This window comes from Protopterus annectens, chromosome 6.part0 (genome assembly GCF_019279795.1).
Source record: "Protopterus annectens isolate FY-2018-M chromosome 6.part0, PAN1.0, whole genome shotgun sequence".
In the NCBI taxonomy this organism is placed as follows: Eukaryota; Metazoa; Chordata; order Ceratodontiformes; family Protopteridae; genus Protopterus; species Protopterus annectens.
Window position 1 is genome coordinate 989,569,254 of NC_056737.1, and position 22,324 is coordinate 989,591,577.

Genomic DNA, 22,324 nt, shown 5'->3' on the forward strand with positions numbered 1-22,324 from the left:
CGGCGAAAGCCAACACAATTCTGGCTAGGCTTATAAATGCCTTTGGGCAGATAGCATAGTACCTACCTATGAAACTATGAACCTATGATCTGCAAATAAAGCCAGCCTTTCTTGACTACCATACCAGGTACATCCTTGAATTTCTGAGTCCCTTATTTTCTTTGCCTATGGTTCTAAATATAATGCAAATAATAAAGGGGAAAGAGGACGCCCCTGCCTGGTTCCTCTGCTCAAGCAGAAATTATCAGAGAGGGCCCCACCCACTTTAATTTCCCCCTCCAATCTCTCATATTTCCTCCTAATCTACCTTATCATTTTTTAAGTAAATGCAAATGCTTCCATTGTCCTACTCATAAAGTCCCAGCTTACTCTGCCAAATGATCTCTTTGCATCAAGATTCCCCAACAACAATGGTATTTTCTTCTGCTTTCCTCTGGATCATCAATGTTCTGTTAATGTTGTCACATGTTTGCCTCCCCTCCACAAAGCCACATTGTTACATATCTATCACTTTTGGCATTACTTTTGCCATTCTTTTAGCCATTATGGACATGAACACTATAATCATGGTTTAGTATTGAAATGGGCCTGTATGAAGCTGGATCTGATGGATCTTTGCCCTCTTTAGGTATTACAGTACCACTGCTTTCTTCTAGGATGATGGTACTTCTCCTCCTCTTAAAATGCTGTTAAACAAAAGCTACAAGATCTTTTTCAGTTTTTCTTTTCCTCCTAGCTTCCAGATTTCCACAGGAATACCATCTATCCTTGGGGACTTTCCTGTAGATTGGTTATACATCACAATTTCATCTCATCTCCTCCTATCCTGTTAGTAACTGAGCCTCTTCCACCTCTAACCTTGGCATATTTAATTCTTCCATAAACATTTCCATCTGTATCTTTTCTTGATTTTCATATGTCTCTGCTTTATAGAGACTCATAGAATTTCTGAAATATTTTAATACCTGTACATGATCTGTTGTTACCTTCCTTGTTATAGGCTCCCTAAGTTTGGCAACAGCCTTTTCTACTTTCCATTGCCTGAGTCGTTGTGCTAAAAGTTTTTGTGCTGTAGTGTTATTATCAAAAACAGTTGCTTAACAGCAATCTTCCTAAATTCGTGCATATTATCGAGGTAATCCCTTATTTTAAGCCTAACATTCTGCATTTGCTCCTCTTCTTGTTCTGTAAGACTCCTCCTATTCTGCAATATTTAACATTTGTCAGTCCCTCGAAATAATTCTTGTTACTTCTTAACCATAGCTTCCTTATTTTTATTTCCATCCTATCTTTAAACTCCACTTTAATTTTATCCCACTCCTACTCCCACTAGCTATATTTTCAGAAGAAATTTCTATCCTCTCTTAACAGCTCCTGAGTAATCTCCTCTACCCATTCCTTAAATTCCTGTCTTTTCAATAGATAAGTGGAAAGCTGCCAATGTCTCATTTTTATTTTATTTATTCCCTCTCCACTAACTGCCCTCCTCCAGTATCTTCTCTCATCTACTCATAGGTTCATAGGTTCATAGGTTCATAGGTAGGTACTAGGCTATCGGCCCAAGGGCCTACGTAAGCCTAGCCAACAAGGTTCCCTGGCTTACGCCACCCAAGAAAGTTATTTTCCTGTGCCACTGTCGAGCAGAGACACAGAAGTGATCCCCGGGGTGTATTTCCTATTTCCCATCCACTCATCAAGATTTTTCTTGAAGAGCGCTAATGAACAACTTTGCTTTACACAGATGGGTAGCTTGTTCCAGAGTATGGGAAGTCTCTGGGACAGGAATCTATCCCTCCAGCATGTCCTGTTTATTGTGGTGACAAGGTTTAGGTCCCTAGAGTGTGTAGCTTGGAGGGATTGGGATTTCTTTAGGTGTAGCATGTCCAACAGCTCTGGGTTTGACATAACTTTATATGTTAGGTAGAGATCACCTCGGAGTAGGCGATATGCTACAGAGTAAAGCTGGAGTTTTTTGAGACGGTCAGTGTAGGGCACTTGTTTGAGTCCAGTAATCCTCTTTGATACATCCCACACACATCTTCACTACTGCAAATTGAATTCCAGTCCCCACCTAGAAGTAATATTCCTTGCTGAAAGCTGATTATTTCTCCCAGAAGTTTTGTAAGCTCCATTCTAGCAGTTTTAGGTGGAATGTAAATACATGCCAGTGTAATCTGCCTCCCTTGCCAGTAGGCCTTTAATACTACAAATCTACCATTACTATCTTTTTTATCTTCTTCTATCACTGTTGGAGCTCCTCTTGCAATTAATATAAATACTCCTCTTTTCCTTTGTCCCAGGTATTCCACTGAATATCCTTCCTGAAAACCTTTCTTTATCAAAGTCACATGTTCAGTTCTTTCTAAGGGCGTGTCATAGGTTCATAGGTGTGCACTAGGCTAATGGCCCTGGAGCCTTTGCAAGCCTAGCCCATAGGATTACCCTGGCATCGTGCCACCCGACCTTAGTTCCCAGTGCCTCTGTCGAGTAGAGCCACTGGAGTGATCCCCGGAGTGAATTTTCTATTTCCTGTCCACTCATCAAGATTTCTCTTGAAGAGGGCTAGTGAGGTGCTCTGCTTCACACGTATGGGAAGTCTGTTCCACAGCATGGGCCGTCTCTGGGTTATGAACCTGTTCCTCCAGCATGTTCTGTTGATAGTGGTAATGAGCTTGAGGCCTCTGGAGTGTGTGGTGTGGAGGGATTGGGATTTCTTTAGATGTAGCATTTCTAACAGAGCTGGGTCAGACATAGCTTTGTAAGTCAAGCAGAGATCACCTCTAAGTAGGCAATATGAGACAGAGAATAGTTGGAGTTTTTTGAGTCTGTCCATATAGGACAAGTGTTTAAGGCCTAGGCTCCTCTTTGTGAGGTACTTTTGTGGCATCTCCAGTTGTTGCAGGTGTCTAGTGAGTTACATGCCAAATGGGGCATTGTACTCAATGACTGACTTAATGAGGGAAGAGTAGGGGGAGACAATGACCTCTTTCTTCCTGGATGCAAAACCTTAGTAATGAGATGCGCCACACAGAAGGACTTTCTGACCACAGTAGCAATGTGGTAGTCAGAAGAGAGGCTGCTGTCAACCTGTGTTCCCAGATCTCTTATAATGCCTTCTTTGTTCAGTGGACTACCATCAGTGTGGTAATTGAAGTGAACTGGATTTTTTCCAAGGGGGATGAAGACACATTATTTAGCATTGAGCTTAAGGCCATGATTCTGACACCAGTCGTTGGTCTCAGTGAGGCCTTTCTGTAGGATGTCAACATCACTTGGGGAGTTAATAATAGCTCCCAACTTGCAATCATCTCTGAACTTTGTCAGCCAGAATCCCTCCATGTTGGCCTGGACTTCAGAGAAGTAGATACCAAACAGGAGAGGATGAAGGACTGAACCCATGGGACTCCACTCATGACTGGTCTGCAGTCTGATTTGGAGTCAGCTACTTTCACACTGTGGGTTCTATCTGTGAGCCAGTTTGCAACCCACATAGTGATATCGGGTTTGATGCCTAACAGTGAGTTTTTCTATGATTCCTGAGTGGGGAATGGTATCAAAAGCCTTGGCCAGATCAAGGTAGGCTGTATGAACCACCTTGCCTTCATCCACAGCTCTGGTGACTGACTCAAAGAAGTTGACCAAGTTGAGCAGACATGATCTACCCTTCACAAAATCAAACTGTGTAGGATCCAGAGTTTGGAGACTCCCTATATCATTGTTTATTAGGTCCATGATGATGCGTTCCATAGCTTTGCATATCACACTCGTCAGGCTAATGGGGCGATAGTTCCCAGGGTCTGTAGTCACTTCTCCTGTGTGGAGAGGGATGGCTGTGGCAGTGTGCCATTTGGTAGGAACAAAGTCTGAGGTGTGGCTGTGATTGAACAGGGCACACAGGTGAGGTGCCAGTTCACTCTGTAGTTCATGTAGAGCACAGCCAGGGATATTGTCAGGTCCCATAGAAGCTGTATTCTTGGCCTTGGACAGTGTTGTTTTAACCTGTGCAGCAGTAATACTGGGTGCCTGGCAATTTGCTGGTATTGTGATTAGTACTTTCGGGGGGAGTGGGGTAAAGTTGGCAGTGCATCTGTCGGCCAGTATATTGGCAATATCTGTTGGCTCGGTATAGGAGGTACCATTGTGCAGTAGCTTAGAGCAAATATGGGTATTGCCATGGAGATTCTTTACATAGCTATAGAAGGCCTTGTGGTTGTCTTTACTATCTGCTGCAATTCTGTTTTCATAGCTAGCTTTAGAGGATTTGATGAGGGATCTCAACTTTTTGATGAGGCTGATAAGGGAGGTTTTCCAGTCTTGGGACTTTACCTTATTCTGCAGCAGTTTCCTTCTTCTGTTATAGAGTTCATTTATGGCAGAGGACCACCAGATTGGCTTCTTTTTTTTTTTTTTTGGAGAATGTCTTGGTTTTGTTGCGTATGGCAAGATCCATGCATTTGTGAACATGTTTGTACAGTGCATTGGTGTATGATTCGGCAGTCATGCAACTATTCTCCATTTGCATGGGTGCCGTGAAGTTAGCCACCTCTGTTTTTAGGAGCCCAGAGTTAGCTTTGGAGAAGTTTCTCATGGTGGTTACCTTTGCGGGGGGGGGGGGGGGATTTCCAAGGTGATTAGTTTGTGGTCAGATCTAACCAAGGAGGAGTTGACTATTGGTGTAGAGCAGTGGTCTCCCATGTTAGTAATGACCAGGTCAAAGATGTTGCTACCTCTAGTGGTGGTAAGAATGAGCTGGTCCAGGGCATTGGAATTAATGAATTCCAGGAAACGCTGGGGAAGTGTATTGGTACATGAGTACTTTTCCCAGTTAATGGAGGAGTAGTTTTAGTCACCCAGTATGAGAGTGTTAGGTTGGACCCTGATATTCTCCAGGGTGCTTAGGAACGTGGAGTGTGAGCCTTGGGACATGGATGGGGACCTATAGCAGGCTAAAACCTGAAATGCTGTCTTACACAGTGTTAGCTGCACTTGAAGTATCTCAGATGCATTATGTTAGGCTACCAGTCTAGAAGTGTACATATATGGAAACACCACCTCCTTTGGAGCTTTGGCCCAAGTTCTGGGGATGAAAGGTCTGGAATGAGTTATAGCCTGGTAGTGCAAGGGTGCTTTCTGCTGCCTTAAACCAGGTCTCTGTTACAGCATAAATGTTGATGTTCTCCATTTTAAGGAGTGCTTTGAGCGAGTGCATTTTGAGATTTAGACTTCTAGCATTGAACAGCATGACCCTCATATTGCATTTGTTTGTAGCTCTTATGGTGGTAATTTGGTCTTTGGAACACCGCCTAAAAAGGCACTAAAGGGGTGGCAAGAGCCTTGACAGGTGCAGGCCATCTCTCTGGCAAAGCATATCCTGCAAGATAGCTATTTGCACTCTACATTTTTTAATATAGTTCACTACTCTTTCTTGTTTGGTGACTATTTCTGAGGCCATTTACATTTAAAGACATTAAAGAAAACATCATTGTATTAAAACATTGTTATTCCCACCTTTTATGTATAACACCTTTTTTGTTAAATGTCTAGTTCCAGCTTTTGTGTTCCTTGCAGTCACTGTTTGGTGGGTTAAACTTTTATACAGTTGTTTCTTCTCATATCCATTTGAGCCTATCTCACATCTTATAAAACTTTATGTTTTATTGAAAGGCCACAAAAAATAAAAACACCCCTAATACCCCTAAAACCTAATAGCTTAATACTAACACACAAAACTATGTACACCTTCAGATACTGAATTTTTACCCTCCTAATAGGAAGAAAAGTCCCAGACTGACAGCCACATTCACAGACTTGAGCCAACCCAAAAGAAAGGCCATCCATGCTAAGATACACCTGTGCTTCAAATAGGTGCTGATTGGTTTTGTCCTATCTTTATAGCTCTCCCAGCTGGGAAAACCCCTGGATGTTTTCAGCGATTATTAACTACCTTGGGAAAGCCCCTGAATGCTTTCAGAGAACATTATCTACCTTGGAAAAATCTGTGAATGCTTTCAGAGAACATTATCTCCTAGCCAATTTCTCTTTTCTTTTTCTTTTTTTTTTTCCTCAGCCAATCACTCTCCAACAGACCGTAGCCAGTTTCTCTTTATCAGATTGTCTCCATGGAGACAAGACAACCAGGCAGCCTGTTTCTCTTTGTCATATTGTATCCATGGAAACATGAAGACCAGCTGTAGAATGTTTACTGAGCATGCATGTGTAGAATATTTACTGAGCATGCATGTATTTTCTAGAAAAAAACAGGTAATCTCTGTGGTATCCCCAAAGTCTCAAAACACCCCACTAAACAACTTTAGTGGGTCCAAAAACAAAACAGTGTAAGAAACGTCTTTGTGTGGAAGGTTTTCAGTCCATATATCTCTAGTTAATCACTGTATATTTATCAGATCTGACAAACGTAATAGAAGTAAAAAAAAAATAATAATAATAACGATATAGTTGTACAGAATTACTAAGTATTCGAAAGTAATCCAAGCAAGGCAGGCAGTCTGTTTCCAGTCAAAAATCCTTTATTAAGTGTACAGACACCAGTCAATAATCTTTTATTAAGTACACAGACTTAATAAAGACTTAATAAAGGATTTTTGACTGGAAACAGACTGCCTGCCTTGCTTGGATCACTTTCAAATACATAGTAATTCTGTACATATATTTTTTATTATTTCTTTTTTTTTTTACTTAAGACAAGTTTAAGTTCTTTTAAAAGAAACTCCTTTACAAGAAGGATCAGCAGCCTGAATTAAACTCTTAGCCAGCAGTCCCATTAAACTACTCTTATCTAGAGAAATTAGAGGAGGAGTAGATGCATGATTGATTTTCTGATTCTTCTTGAAAGGAAAAATTGGACCAGCTGTGTTTCTAATGGCAGCAGCTGCCTCCCTATGGATGGGCACAACATTCTAACACAACAGGGAAACCTTCTCTGTTCCATCTCCCAGGACCAACATGAATGGCTCTCACTTGCCCACTGAGGATACTCCAACAGCTGCATAAGAGATGACTACCACAAGTTCATAGTGGATGTAGATGCTACACCAGAGGTATCTGGAGTAAAAACAAGTGGTCTGCAGTACAACAAATGGCCACAGCAGTGTCGCCCACTTGTGGCTGAGGCAAATTGCTAGCCTGCTGTTGTGGCAAAGGCTGTCTGCTTAAGTTTTTTTTTTTTTGTGGCTGAAAGAAGGGCCAGCCATGGGACCAGTAGTCTATTCCATGGTCTAGCCAAAAATAGTGCCTCTTCCCTGGAAAAGACAAGCAGCAAATGCTGTTAAAACTATCAGTCCAAAAATTACTTTTTTGAGTGAAAAAACACAGTGAAAAGCACTTTAAAACAGTATGGCAGCTCCACAACAGAAAAGCAAACACGATTTATCCACAAAAATATGTTTTCTGTTAGTTTACACTACTTTTAAACTAACAGAATGAAGCAAGTGCTTCATTTAAAAAAATGTTACAATGTCGGGACAGTCCATTAAATAACAACACTTTTACCGTTAAAGTAATGTTTCAGAAGAGAAAAGTAATAAAACATTAATGAAATTTAAAAAATGGTAGTTTTTTTCCCCAAGGGGAAAACCACATGCCATAGTCGATCTTCAATACCCTCAGATCAGTGTACTCTTCAGCTGCAGTAAAGCTCTGAAGGGCTTTGCACCCAAACTTGTCTTTTCGTCAGCTCAACTTGAGCTGCTTGATAGTTTGGGATGTAACGCATATAGCTAAGGCTACTAGACCAGTGATCAATATGAAGAACATCCGCGGTAACACTATTAAGTATGAAATAAGCAGCGTAATATGGATTCCAGTTGTATAACTGTAGAATCCAAAGTGAATTGTCTGTTTTTATTTTATAATTTGAATTATTTCCCAGTCACTACTATTAATTTAAATGTGCTTACACTAACACGACCGAATGTCTAACACTAAATCACATGTGTCATACTTCAATGCAGAATGTTTACATTGGAATGTAAAGTTTAGTGTTAATTTGGCACTGGTTGATGATTGACATAATAGCTAAGATGTTTACCTCATCGACTCTTACCTCTGAAAGGGAAATTGGCTAGGCTTAACATGGCCCACAATGGCAGCTAGTATAGTACTTACTTATGAATTTGTTGCACTGTTCAGCCTCAGCTGTGGTTGCATTTCAGTAACTGGATAGGATTTTAACCACTAGCATTGGCCATGGAATATTAGCCATGTAACCTACCCATGCAAATATAATGTTGTTACATAAACTCACTGGGGAAAGGTGGCCTGTATGTAGAATTATTAATATAAATTCCATTTTATGTCTGTTTTCTCCTAATATTCTTTTCCTTTCATTCTTTCTCCTCAGATGTGGATGAGTGTGCTGGCAACCCCTGCAGTGGGAAAGGACGCTGCTCTAATAATCCAGGATCTTACACATGCCACTGTTTCACGGGTTATACTCTAGCAACATCTCAGGAGGGGATCACATGTCAAGGTACAGTAATGACTAAAAGGCACATCTCAGAGGGGATCACGTGTCAAGGTACAGTAATGACTAAAAGGCACATCTCAGGAGGGGGTCACGTGTCAAGGTACAGTAATGACTAAAAGGCAAAGTACAGATGCTGAGGGAGTCTTGTTATGTAGAAGTCATTGTGTGGGCTTACTATAAATAAGGCATCTGCAATAACGAAGCAAAATTAGAGGGTCGTTTGTGTTCTGATACCTAACGATTGAACAGCAGAATTAAAGACTCGTTATAGAACATAAAAAGCCTAGAATGAAATGAGTTTGAAATGTGTTGGGTGATTATCTCTCAAAACTTCTTCCCAGGACAATAACCATTTTTCTCACAGACTGATAAAGTGGTTCCATTTAAAGCCTAGTATCAATTGCCATCTACTGATTAAATTTGGACTGACCCATGTATGTCTGCAGATGCTGTACTTTGTGGGGAAGGTAGTAATGTCATGTTGGCTCCATTTAGAATTATTTTCAGGTCCACAGAATGTGCTCAGTGTAGTTGCTGGTAGCTACTAAATGTGTACTTTCAGCTGTTTATACAGCCTAGTAGTGACTGTCAAAAATACCTACAGCACCTGCACAAACACAGTGGGTAATGATGAAGAACAAATGCACTTAATAAAAGAAAAAAAATAATGACCAGCTAAGAAACGCTTGCACAGAAATGCTTATTCGGGTCAAGAATCCATAAGCCAAACAGCTAGCTTTTTAAAAGTTTAAGATAGTCATTTGGTATAATTATATCATCCATTCCACAGGATTTAAGAATATTTAAAGGAACAGTACTTAACTATCTAAAAAACAGCACTTCTTTCATAAGAACAATTTCATTCTACACAGAATATAGATAGATTAGTAGACTCCTTGCAGATAAGTTTCCCAGTTTAAATAAATTTGTAAGCATTAAACTGGTATTAAAAGCAAGACAATTTAGAAGGTAGTAGTTGTTCATTTATTAATACACTTTTATTCATTAATAAATTCCTTATTTATAAATTAATTCTTTATTAATGTTTATAGTTCATTATTAATGTAATTTTGTTATAAATCATATGGGCTTCATATGCTGCATTGTTTTAATTCATGTATCAGACTGAGTACTTGAAATTGCTGTTTGGAGTGTGGATTCGTGACTTGAAAAAGCATTTCTGCAAAAGTGTGATTTAACTTCTCATTAAAACATTTTTGTTCTTTTATTAAGTGTATTTGTTGTTCATTGCTACCAGCTGTGTTTGTGCATTTGCTGTAGATGTTTTTGATATTCGGCACTATTGGTGGTCACTACTGTATAGTGGTGCAGCGGTTAGTGTTGCCGCCTCACAACAAGAGGTTCTCTGGTTCAATTCTCGGCTGGGGTGCCTTCTGTGTGGAGTCTGTATGTCCTCCCTGTGGTTGCGTGGGTTTCCTCCGGGTGCTCCAGTTTCCTCCCAAAGACATGCAGTAGGTGGATCGGACACTCTAAATTGGCCCTAGGTGTGTGTGTGTGCATGTGTGTTCCTTCTGTGGAAGGTTGGGTGCTGGGCTGGCAACTCGACACTGTAAAACTCCACTGCCAATCATGAGCGGACAGGTGATCTGCTGTGGTGACCCCTAACTGGGAAAAGCCAGAAGAAGAAGACTGTACACATTTATCCACTTGAGCAATTTTGTCTTGATTATTTATACCAGTGGTTTTGCAACCTTTTTACACTTGGGAACCAGTGAAAATAGGAGAATTATTTTGGGGACCACCAAGGCAGAAATAAAAAACTTTATTTGTAAGAAACCAAATAAAACAATTGCTGTTTGAGCATTTTATGCTAACGTAGTAATCTCGCCAATTGAGAAAGATAGAGATGCACAGTGTGACCATATAAATCAAGTATACTAAGTGATAAATGCTGCTAAATCATTACCAGGATATGAAGTCTGAAACTTCAGTCCTTTTCATGAGGAACAGACCAAAAGATATTTGGCAAAAATCTGGACATTCTGCAAAAATCTGGACAGTGAAGAGGTATGCTATCTAGCTACCTCTTACACACACACACACACACACACACACACACACACACACACACACACACACACACACGCAGACACACACACATACACACACACACACCATAACTTTCAACCTCTTAGCACAAAAAATCTGGGTAAAGCCAAAAATCATGGTGGGACAAAGCCCCAGAAATTTGGGACAAACTTTAAATATTGCTCTCACAAACTTATAAAGTTGCTAGAATAAAAGGTATTGTGTTATCATGAATTTTCTGAAGGATATGAAGTCAGAAACTCAAATGCCTGTCATAATTTAGTGAATTCTATCCTCACGGATTTGCTACAATAAACCGAAAAAAATAGACTAAATATATGAAGCAAAAATCTGGACAGTCTGAAAAAATGTAGACAGTTGAGAGACACCTCCCTCCCTCTTTTGACACACACACAGACACACAGACACACACACACACACACACACACACACACACACACACACACACATACACATACACACACACACACACTTACAGACCTATCTACCTACTTCTTAAGTACATACATACACCTCTCTACCTACCACTTAAACACACACACACACACACACCTCTCACTTGTCCATTTACGGTCCGCATTTCAAATGTCTTCTGGCATTCAAATTCCATACATGCAGAAGATGAAGACATAAACAGGTGGTCAGACAGATGCAAAGGGCATTCTTCTTAAAGAAGAATGCCCTAAAAAAAATTTTTTTTTAATTTTAATTAAAAAATAAGTCTCACATTTCATGGACAAGCAGGAAATTTCTGCTGCACCGGAGCCAGGCGGTTGAAAAACCCTGATTTATACAACCTATTATTTGCCTCCCAGTGTATGAAGACAATATTTGTGCTAGTGAAAGTTGTATTTCTTTACTCACTTTAACAAGTTTGCTCTTCTTCCTGTTGCTACAGGCATGCAGATTCTCCACTGTTACAGATATACTTCTGTTTCCTATATTACAGATATACTTCTCTATGTTACAGGTGTGCTGTTTTGTCCACTGTCACAGGTATGTTCCTTTTCCCTACTCTTACAGGTGTGCCCCTTTTCTCTCTGTTACAGAATGACGCTTTTTTCACTCTTAAGGACATGCTGCTTTTCCTCCTGTTACAGGTTACATGTGTACCCCTGTGTACCCCATTTTCCATTGTTACAAGTATGCTCATTTTAATTATACTGGATGCCTTCCACACCCTTGTGTTGTACTGAAGGATTCTAAACCCCTAAAACTCTCCAAGAGGTAAGAATCTTCCAGTGTTTATCTCACCATCCCTGAGGAAATGAACTGCCTCATAAGCCCTCAGATCAGTAGGCCACAAATGGTATTTAGTGTGGTCAAACACCAAGGCTATGTGCCCATTGGCTTGACCCCCCCTCCCCCCCAGGATTCTTGTATTGTGGGACTCGCTGAACTGGGTCTTGACATTTCCAGTAGTTACTTCTACATCGGAACAGTAACATATATTTCAAGGTATACATGAGTTACTACAGCATCTGTTCAACTGATAATGCTATTTTAGACAGAGGAATGGTGTTTCTGATATTTTTCTTGGTAAAAGATTATTTTGAAAATTCATCTAAAAAAAAGTACTAAGTTAGAAATTTGAAATTTCAGATGACAAAAATGAAGGAAAATGAAATAGATACAGATTTTCCAAATAAAATATTATAAGAAAATCATATGCAATAATTTTTAAAAGGTATGCCAAGAAAAAACGGGAAAAACCTCATTTCCTTTATGGGTTGTAGACCTGACACAAAGAGGAATGAAGTTCAAATACCAAAGCAGGCACTTATTACTTATCATTTGTTGACCGGGAAAGTCCGACCTGGAATGAGCCAATGTTCAGTGGAGGCTCAGGGAGACATGCTCCAGATGCATGTCTTTGTAACATGGGAGGAAACCAGAGCACCTGGAGGAAACCCACACGAATGCAGGGAGGGCATGCAGACTCCGCACAGAAGGCACCCAGCTGAGAATTGAACTGGAGAACCTCTTGTTGTGAGGTGACAATGCTAACTGTTGCACCACTGTGCCATCCAACTTATGAACCAGTAGGGTAAAGTAAGACCTAGGAAATGAAGCCTATCTCTACTTTCTCAAGGGGGGTGGCATATCTGCTAAATTTGCATGAAGACGGCATAATGTAATGTGGCATTGTGGGTAGAGGCAACAATAGCACCAGCATTTGCATCCATAGCGTGTTTTACATAGGGGCTACCTGGTGAGTATGCCCATTAATATAAATCCCCACCAGCCATGGTGCTGATTTCTCACTTCCCACTACCTGTACCTCTCAGCTATACTATTTCCTTTAATACTTACTGATTTTTAGCCCTAATAAAGATTTGTTCCAAAACATCCAATTTGCCCCCAAAACATCTTAAAGTGAATGGCCTGTTATTGTAAATATATTCTAATCATAAAATGTATTAAAAGTTATTTATAAATGATTTTTTCTTGCTTAAAAAAAAATTAATTTAATTATTTTTTATTTCTACTTGCTTGCTGCATACAAGCTATGGCATTTTCTAGAGTAGTGTCACCATGCTGGTCACTGTAATGACCCAATAGAATGACATGATTTTAGTGCTGTCCGCAGGGGAAGAGATTAAGGTTTGTGTGTGGTGAGTCCAAGCTGAGCCATTTTTTGACTTTTATGCTGGAATTGACATTGTGCAAATTTTTAATTTTTTATTCTTTTTTTTAGTTTGTCTGGAGGAAAGTGTGATGCCCATGCACTGGCCCAGCAATCAAGGAGCCTCAATCCTCACCACTAACACCAGTGAGGGGCATCCATATAGGGAAAGGATAATAAATAGACACACAGTAAAGTACAATTTCCCTTAAGAGCACACAGAAATCACAGTTAGTCTGGGGCCAGTTTCTCCCTTTCTCTCCAGGTCCCAATAAAACTCCCCACTAGCACAACTATAGGGTCCAGATCTCAGCCTAGTGGGCAAGCTAAAACCTCCAGCACCCTCTCTGTCCAACCAGTGCTTCGTGTCCCTGCCCAAGTAGCTGACACACACACACTTTGAGATAAAGCATTATATACAACCACACAGATAGTCCTGGGGAAGGCTGGCACAGGTTCTCCAGCTGTGCCCCTTTTACCCAGACTATATGGTAGAAATCACTGCCACCACCCAGCTAATATTTATCAGCTACTCAAAGGCCCTTAAAAGGGTGTCCAGTTATTACTGTGCAATATTATTATCCAACTGGTAAGTGCAACCAAACAGTCAAGACTTATTTGTAGTGACTTGGTACAGTATCATGCAATGTACTCTTAGAGCTTAAAATATCTCTACACAAAACAGCCACAGTTGAAAGGTTTAAAAATATTTAATAATAAATAAAAACACAAGACAATACTTCTTACTACACAGTGCTAGTCAAGAGTTCAAAGATCACAGAGAAATATTTAATACAGTAGCAAAGGTTCTGACATCACAGAAAAACTAGTCTAATCTTCCTATTTCCTAGCTATATCTAAGAGAAAACACAGTTCTAAAATCCTATTTACATCTAGACACAGGCAGAGATCTGGTGAGTTGGATGTTCTCAAGACAAATGCTCTAATGCTCTCATTCTGTCTGTCCTTAATTTGACAACACAGTACCACTGATTCATTTCAGATTACATAATTTCTTTCTGGTTCCCAGGCTAACAGACTCTCAGAGGTTAATAGCCATTTTGATCTTGCAGCTAGTCAGGAAGCCAGAACAATAAAATAATTTATACATGCAAATCCTAGCAATTAACTCTGGTCTCAAGACAATAGGCAGAATTCCTTCATCCAGACATATCGGCTCCAAGCCCTGACATCAAAGAATTAACTTATTAGCTTTGTTACAGCTCTGTTACATTTTTGCAGTTCCATATTTAACACCATTTTTTCCCCATTTAAGAGAACAATCCTGTGGCTTATATTACTATTTACAAATGAAAGAATTATCTACAAAATTCTATCTGTCTAGGCTGGCAGCCTTCACCTGTCTTCACAGTAAGGCATAAGGTACTTAGCTACGCTGATGTAAGCAGCATAAAGTAAATTCTGTTCTATTTTATGCAAATTTACAAATGTAGCATGGTTGAGAACTGAAATGAGTACCAACACAGACCATTACACACTGTACTACTGGATGACTTGATAATACTTTGGTGAAGTAAGGTCACACATTTCAGATGACAACTGCAGGAACCATGCAAATGTAGGGCGGATACCTTGTACTTTCTATCATTTTTCTTAAAGATTCCCACATAACTTTATAACATTATGCATCTAAATCTCTTTTTGATGTTTTTGATGACTAGGATTGAAAAAAAAAACAAAAGTGTGCCACCATCCTAAGGATCTGTCTACTCAGTCAGTTATTTACAAAAACAGCGATCTAGAAGGAGCTATTCAGACATTTCCAGACAGGTGTTCTGCAACATAGTGCCATGCTGAGTCATCAAAAGAAACAGTACTTTTCAAGTTTGATCAGTCGTACTGGGCAGTGTGAACATGCATTTGTTGGACCCCTCTACACACACACACACACACACACACACACACACACACACACACACACACACACACACACACACACACACACACACACACACACACACACATTCACAAAGTCCACAAAAGGACAAGCAATCCCCTAAAGCAGTGGACACAAATGGTGACCTGGATGAGCACAGAGGTTGACCTTATCAGTAAATGACTCTCACCTTGTATCCGTTTTATAATCCAAGGCCATTGGACATCTTGTGATTCAGCATTGCTCCTTTCATTAGAGAAGGTAGTCTGCCATCCCATTCTAACTAGATGCATGCAGTTTACATAAAATTATGAGTTTTTGTCTTAATAAATTCCTTGCTATTTAACCCCCCCCAAAAAAAAAAGAATTTGGAGGAAGTTGCTGTGCAAGCTGGTTTTACTAAGGGTTGTAAACCTTTATGAATATGCTTAAGCAACTATTTATACCTTGTTTTAAGCAAAAAAATGTAAATACATACTGGACTTTATAATTTGGGCTGAAATGTGTTTATGTAGAACAAAGCAGTTATTCTTTTTGAATTTTTTATCCTTTTGCATATTTTCCAGCTGAACAGGGTGGCCATGGTGGTGCAGCGGTTAGAGTTGCTGCCTCACAGCAAGAGGATCTCCGGTTCGATCCTCAGCTGAAGTGCCTTCTGTGCGGAGTCTGCATGTCCTCCCTGTGGTCGCATGGGTTTTCTCCAGGTGCTCCGGTTTCCTCCCACATCCCAAAGACATGCTGTAGGTGGATTGGACACTCTAAATTGGCCCTAGGTGTGAGTGCATGCGTGTGTGTGCCTTCTGTGGAAGGTTGGGCGCTGGGCTGGCAACTTGACACCATAAAACTCCACTGCCAATCATGAGCGGACAGATGATCAGCTGTGGTGACCCCTAACCGGGAAAAGCCAGAAGAAGAAGATATTATCCAGCTGACCATTGGCTGCTCTCTAGGTCTGCTCCTGTTGCTCCATTTTTAAAGTCCACAGTACTATCCGCTGGGACTGAGACCATACCATTGGTGGGTTGGGAAGGAGAGGTGGATTAGAGCAGAGCATGATATATGTCATCCTGCATGCCAGGTGGATTTTTGTATGCCCTAAATGATGTCATGCTCATCATCACATCATCACATGTAACATCAGTTAGCTCCACCCCCCTTGTCAATCCCCAAATCCTAATATCAGTCTGCCTCATAATTATCCACCATCCCCATCACCTACACTTAGTATTTCCCTATACCAGTCTTGAAATTATTGGTGTCCCATCCCATTTGTTTAATGAGTAAAAGATATTTACTCTTAACCGTATTTACTGCACCTGTGTGCTTATAGAAAATATGAATCAAATAAATTAACAACAGATGGATTTTTTTTTTTTGTTAAATTCTCATCTCAAAGTAAAGACATGCTAATACACTTACATTTTTGCATCATTGTGTCAATTTCAATATTCTAAACTTGCATTTCTGTTTATTACCTCACCATAGTACTTGAAGTGGGAGAAGTCAGTATGCATATTTTATGTTAATTATGTGTTCAGCTTTTTGACTTGTGTGCTTACTTTTCAAGAGTTTTTATCCCTATTTTTGATAGATGCAGGTTGACAGGTATGCCCGCTATAACTGTGGTCATCAAAAGACTAAATCCTCCCAAGAAAGAAGGACATCAAAGTGGGCTGGGTTATGTGGGATGTTGTACCAATTAGGATGGGAGAATGGATCAGTGGAGTATCCCAGATGTACTAGAAGGCCAAGCTCATGGATGCAAACAGAAGAAACTTAACTGTCACTTATTGATTCCTTTGTTCAAAAATGGCTGCTTTATCTGCTTACTAAGTTTTACTATTGCACACCTTTGTTAAATGTATGTCTCTTGCCATTTTATAGGGTCATAGATTAGTACTAAGCTAACTGCCCTTGTTGGCCATTTTAAGCCTAGCCAGTTATCCCATGTGAGAATCAAACCCTACACCTTCTGTCTATAAGGTAAACACCTTAACCATTATGCCAACCTCCCACCCTGGAATCTGTACGGAATGAATAATCTAAATGTCATCTCTGATTGCTCCAGTATTTTACTTGCCTACTCAACCTGGTATACTTCTTTTAAAAGGTCACCAAAGCAATGGTTGTAGGCAAAATAGTTCACACTGCCTACCTTGACTTAAGTGGCCAAGGCATTTGACACAATACCCCACTCAGGCATTGTTGATAAACTCAACAGGTTAGGTATAAACCTTCATGCCACCTGGGGGATAGCAAGCTGGCTCACAGACAAGACCCAGGTAGTAAGAATTGAGGAGTCCACCTGTACAAAGAGACCAGTGGCAAGCAGAGTCCCTTAGGGAATGGTCCTGGGACAGCTCTTTTTAGGCATTTACTTGTCTGAAATCAAGTCCAGTATCAAGGGCCTCTGGCTGACCAAATTTGCAGACGACTGTAAATTAGGAACAGTCATAGAATCCACCACTGACACTAATGTTCTCCAAGAAGAGCTGACACAGACAAATAACTTATGCCAGAACTATGGACTAAAACTAAGTGCCAAGAAATACATAACAGTATCCTTCAAGAAGTCATCTTCCCCTGGTAACTACCATATTAACTACAGACCACTAAAAGTCAGCTCAATAGTCAGGGACTTGAGGACACACACAGCCAGTAATCTAGCCTTTGACCGTCACATCTCCTAAATAGTGAGGAAATCATTTTATGTTGTGCAACTTACAAATGAAGATATGACATCTAGGTCAAGGAGGTCATTGTTCCACTGTATTCAGCATTCATCAGACCTATCATTGAGTACAATGTACCCTTTGGTATGTACCTAATCAGGCACATCCAACAACTGGAATGTCCACAGTGTTTCCTCACTAAAAGACTACAGGGCATAAGTAATATGTCCTATGCAGATTACCTCAAAGCTCTATCCCTGTATTTTGTCTACTACAAGCTGTTGATGGGAGATCTAGGGTCTATATTAGAACTTTGAATGATTAAAAGACCGAATGCTCTTTAACTTGACCCCTTAAAATTGAAAACACTAAATCCCGAACACACGAAACAGCGCTTTTTTCCCAGGGAAAAAAATCTCTGCTCCACAAAAAAAAAAAAAAAATTCCAAACACAAAACAAAGTTCCTCCTAAATCCCCCTACTTAAATATACCAACTTCAAGATTGCACCACAGTGGAGGAAATGGCAAAGTCTCAAAAATGGCCCAGTGATTTTTTTTTCCCTGGGAAAAAAAATCGCTGTTCCATGTGTTCGGGATTTAGTGCCTTCGATTTTCAGGAGTCAATTAAAAAGTGTTCGCTCTTTTAATAATTTGAAGTAATAATATAGACCCGAGATCTATGTTTGACTTTGTCAGACCCCACCCTGATGGACCTTCTGCATATTCACAAAACAAACAACACCAGAATTACCCATTCTAAACACTTAACTCTTGCCTGCGATATAAATAGAACCTGCTGGAGAAACAGGTACATATCCCAGAGAGAACCTCTGTCTCTGGAACAGGCTCCTCATCCATTTGAAGCAGCATTCCTTCCTAACCTAATCCAAGTGTAACTTGGACAATTGAATGAGGAACAAGAAATTCATCCATGGTTTGGCACCTATGTCTCTAATGGATACAAGTAACCTGTAAATGGTTCATCTCTCAGGCCCCTGCGTGTAAATGTTTCATCTCCAAAGCCCTTGCTTACACTTATTAAGGGTTTCAGAACTTGTCAGAGATTTGGAATGCATGGCTAGGCTTAAAAAGGCCCTTGTGGTCATTAGGCTAGTAAACACCTATGAACCTATGAGCAAAATGAAGCTATTTAAAGAAGAGATGCGTGTCCTACATTTATAAAAAGCTCCATTCTGTAGTGCAATTCAGCACTATTTTCATCTCTGAGGGTACAAATGTTTTGGAAGTCACAGATTGAGGAGAGGTACTGCCAGCAGTGATGGTCATGGCGTAATTTCCAAACATTTAAAAAAAAGAGATTAATTTCATGCACCAAAATGTGTAGCTACCTCTGCATGGATAAAGACATGCAAGTCATGTGCCACTTCAGGGGCGCACTTTATTTATCCGCAGAAGACAATTTTTAAATGATAACTGGTAAAAGCCATAGCAGAGCATTGAGGGGGTGTTATGCACTACTTTAGCTAAATTAATAATTTTATCATGGTAATTGAAGTCTGTGACTTCTAATAAAGAATGTTTAAGAATGAAATAGGTGCATTTGATGTGATTTCCAGAGTGCAGTATATAATATATGAAAACAGCTTTTCCCTGGCAAGCTGCAGCAGCTAAAAGAAGTTGTGTCCCAGTCTCATCTAAATCTCTTTTATCCTTTCTTAGGCCTGGCTGGACTGCTTAATATGGTTAACTGTCATTCATTTTCAAGTGATCCTAAGATGTGTTCCTTGCATGTAACATATAACTTGCAATTTTATCCCGCATCTTGGAAATATTTTACCTATGGCTGTGCAAAATCATTCTGTTTGTGAGTTGGTAGCCTTTCCTATCTCTACTAGTCACTATTTTTTGTTGTAATGCAAGAATAATTGATATGGGCCATGCTCATCTTTGTTTATATTGAAATGGAAGATCTCCTAGTTAACAGAAGTGAAAATGTGGACTTTATCCTTAACTAACAACTAAAAAAAAAACTATTTAGAATTTAGAGGGATAAATCTCTGACTGTGGCACAGATTACCTCAATCAGCGGGTCAAACATCTGAGGCAATAGCACGGGAGGATACGTATGCCCATCCTAGCCTGAAGGTGGGCACTCAGATGCATCTCATGGTAGATGCCCAGTGGAGGTTGGAGACATGTGGGGGGAGGGGCATTGTCTTATGAGGGCAAGGGCAGTGGCTGAATTACAATGGAGTAGTACAATACACTAGCACGCTTCATTGCATGAATATCCCAGGATGTTACGGATGCGTACAAGGAGTTAAAGAATGTAGGGCAGAAGGAAAAAACTCTCCTCAGCAGCAATGTGATATTGCACTGGGATCCTTGAGCTCACTGGCTCAGGATATGGGCTGGAATTAGCACAGGGGAGTTAAAGAAGGTCTGATAGACCCTGCAAACAAGGGGAAGACCAGGGAACACGCTGATGGTCAGCTTTAGGGAATCAAAAATGACTCCAAGAAAAAACAGAAAGATAGAGCAAAGGAAGTGGCTACTCCAGGTACGGGATATAATCTGCACTGGGGACTAGGTACAGGTCATTCCCTGCAAGCAATATCAGTGTACGTTGTCTGCATTGTAGCCTAGGTACAGGTCACTCCCTACGAGCAGTATTGGTATATTTTTAAGCAGTCACAATCATGGCTGCTTAAATGATAATCAGTCAGTGTTGGTCCGTTAGGAACTGGAGCAAGAAGCTAAGAAGCCAGCCTTTGTCCTCAACTTCAAATTGGGTAGGGGCATCCAGCATTGCACACCTAACCACAACTGTGGTCTACAAGTACAAAATCCATAGAATCCAAGGGAAAAGGAAAAAGTTCTCCCACTTTATGGGTCATTTGTCTGGTCATGTTTGCAATACTATACCCAGTTTTATTTATTTATTTATTTTACATTTGTTTACTGGGCTAGTTCAACTGGATATATTTCCATTTTCAGTAGAGGCTCGGGGAGAAAAGCTCCAATAGTAACACACAAATATATATCATGCATAATTATACAAAGAAAGGAAGTTAAAATACTAAGTAATAATTATTAATGAGAAGAAAATGACACTAATTTCTAATAAACGTACAAGATAGGATTAGTCACTTTACAGTATGTTATCTGAGGTAATATACAGTACATTCAAGATTAAATTCATAAGTAAAGTGAAGAGATAGCAATAGTGAAAGCAGAAGATTAGTCAGGGTTGCAACAAGGGCATAGCCAGTGTGTTTTAAGATGTTTCTTGAGCCTTTGTTTAAAGAGCGGAAGAGAGGGTAGTAAAGTTAGATCAGTTGGCAGAAGGTTCCAGTTTTTTCCAGCAGTGTTGGAAAACAAGGAGTCACCAGCCACGTTATTAGACTTGCTTATGCTAACAAGAGGTTTGCTAGAAGAGCGTAAGGAATTGATATTTCTATAGGAGGTAATAAGGTTAAAAAGTATAGGAGTGTTGTTTGGTTGGTAAAATATCCTATGAACAATGGTAAGTTAGGAAAGTAGCAAAATGTTTTTTTAGTTCTAGCCAGCCTAGTTGCCGTAGGTTCTAACAGTGGTGAGTTTTAAATGAGTTCCCAGTGGCAAATCTGGCTATGTTATTATAGGCATTAGCTAGTTTGACAAGATTATTTATTTAGGTTAGTATATATGGCTGAAGCGTAAAGAAGAGTTGAGATTAAATGGGAGTGGGCAATTGTGGTTCTGGCTGGTGGAGTTAAGAAGTGTTTTATTCTACATAAGGAGCCCAATTTTCTGTTTACTGTTTTAATGGTGTTATTAATATGGTTATCAAAGGTAAGGTTATTGTCAATTGTGATTCCTAGCAGTGTGGTGGTACAGTCTGGGGATATAAGGGTGCCATTATTGGATTTGATTGAGAAATCTATAGGGGGGACTTACTGTTAGGCGTAAAGAGTAAGAGCTTGGTCTTGTTGGCATTCAAAAGGAGGCAACATTTTAAGAACCAAGCCTCTACTGTGCTGAATGCTTTCCGGGTTAGAGAATGTAGTCCAGATGTAGAGTTGGCAAAACATATGAGCGTAGAATCATCTGCATATTGTATACAGGTGGCTTGAGGGATTGCTATATAGAGGTCATTGATGAATAAAGGCAAAAGAAGAGGTCCTAGAATGGAGCCCTGAGGGACTCAAAGGAAGACAGGCAGGTGGGAAGATAGCTTATTATCCCAGAGAACTGCTTGTTGTCTACTGTTAAAGTAGGACTTGAACCAGAGATCAGCCTTGGAGTCTAGAAAAAGGGATTCAAGGCCTTTATGAGTACCATGTCAAACGCTTTTGACAGATCAATAAAGAGTGCTGATGAGAGGATGTTGTTATTACGGTTTCTGTTGATGGAGTCAGTGAAAGATAGGAGAGCTGTGGTGGTACTATGAAATGGCCTAAAGCCATGTTGATGTTGTGTTGGGTTAAGTGGTCTCTTAGGTGGCGGTGAATGCATTTTTCCATTACTTTTGCTAAGGGTGATAAGAGGGCTATAGGCCTGTAGTTGAAATAATCATTAGCATTACCACCTTTATGTAAAGAGATTATGTGGGAGATTTTCCAGATGTCTG

The 22,324-nt window shown here is 40.0% G+C and overlaps 1 protein-coding gene across 1 annotated transcript in view; it reads left to right on the forward strand.

The window, feature by feature from the left end:
• LTBP2 (latent transforming growth factor beta binding protein 2) overlaps positions 1-22,324 on the forward strand; it is a 3,457,946-nt gene that overhangs the window by 2,680,410 nt on the left and 755,212 nt on the right. Inside the window, exon 17 of the mRNA XM_044074624.1 lies at positions 8,360-8,488. Coding sequence (XP_043930559.1) covers positions 8,360-8,488 — 129 coding nt within the window. The remainder of the gene's footprint in view (positions 1-8,359; positions 8,489-22,324) is intronic.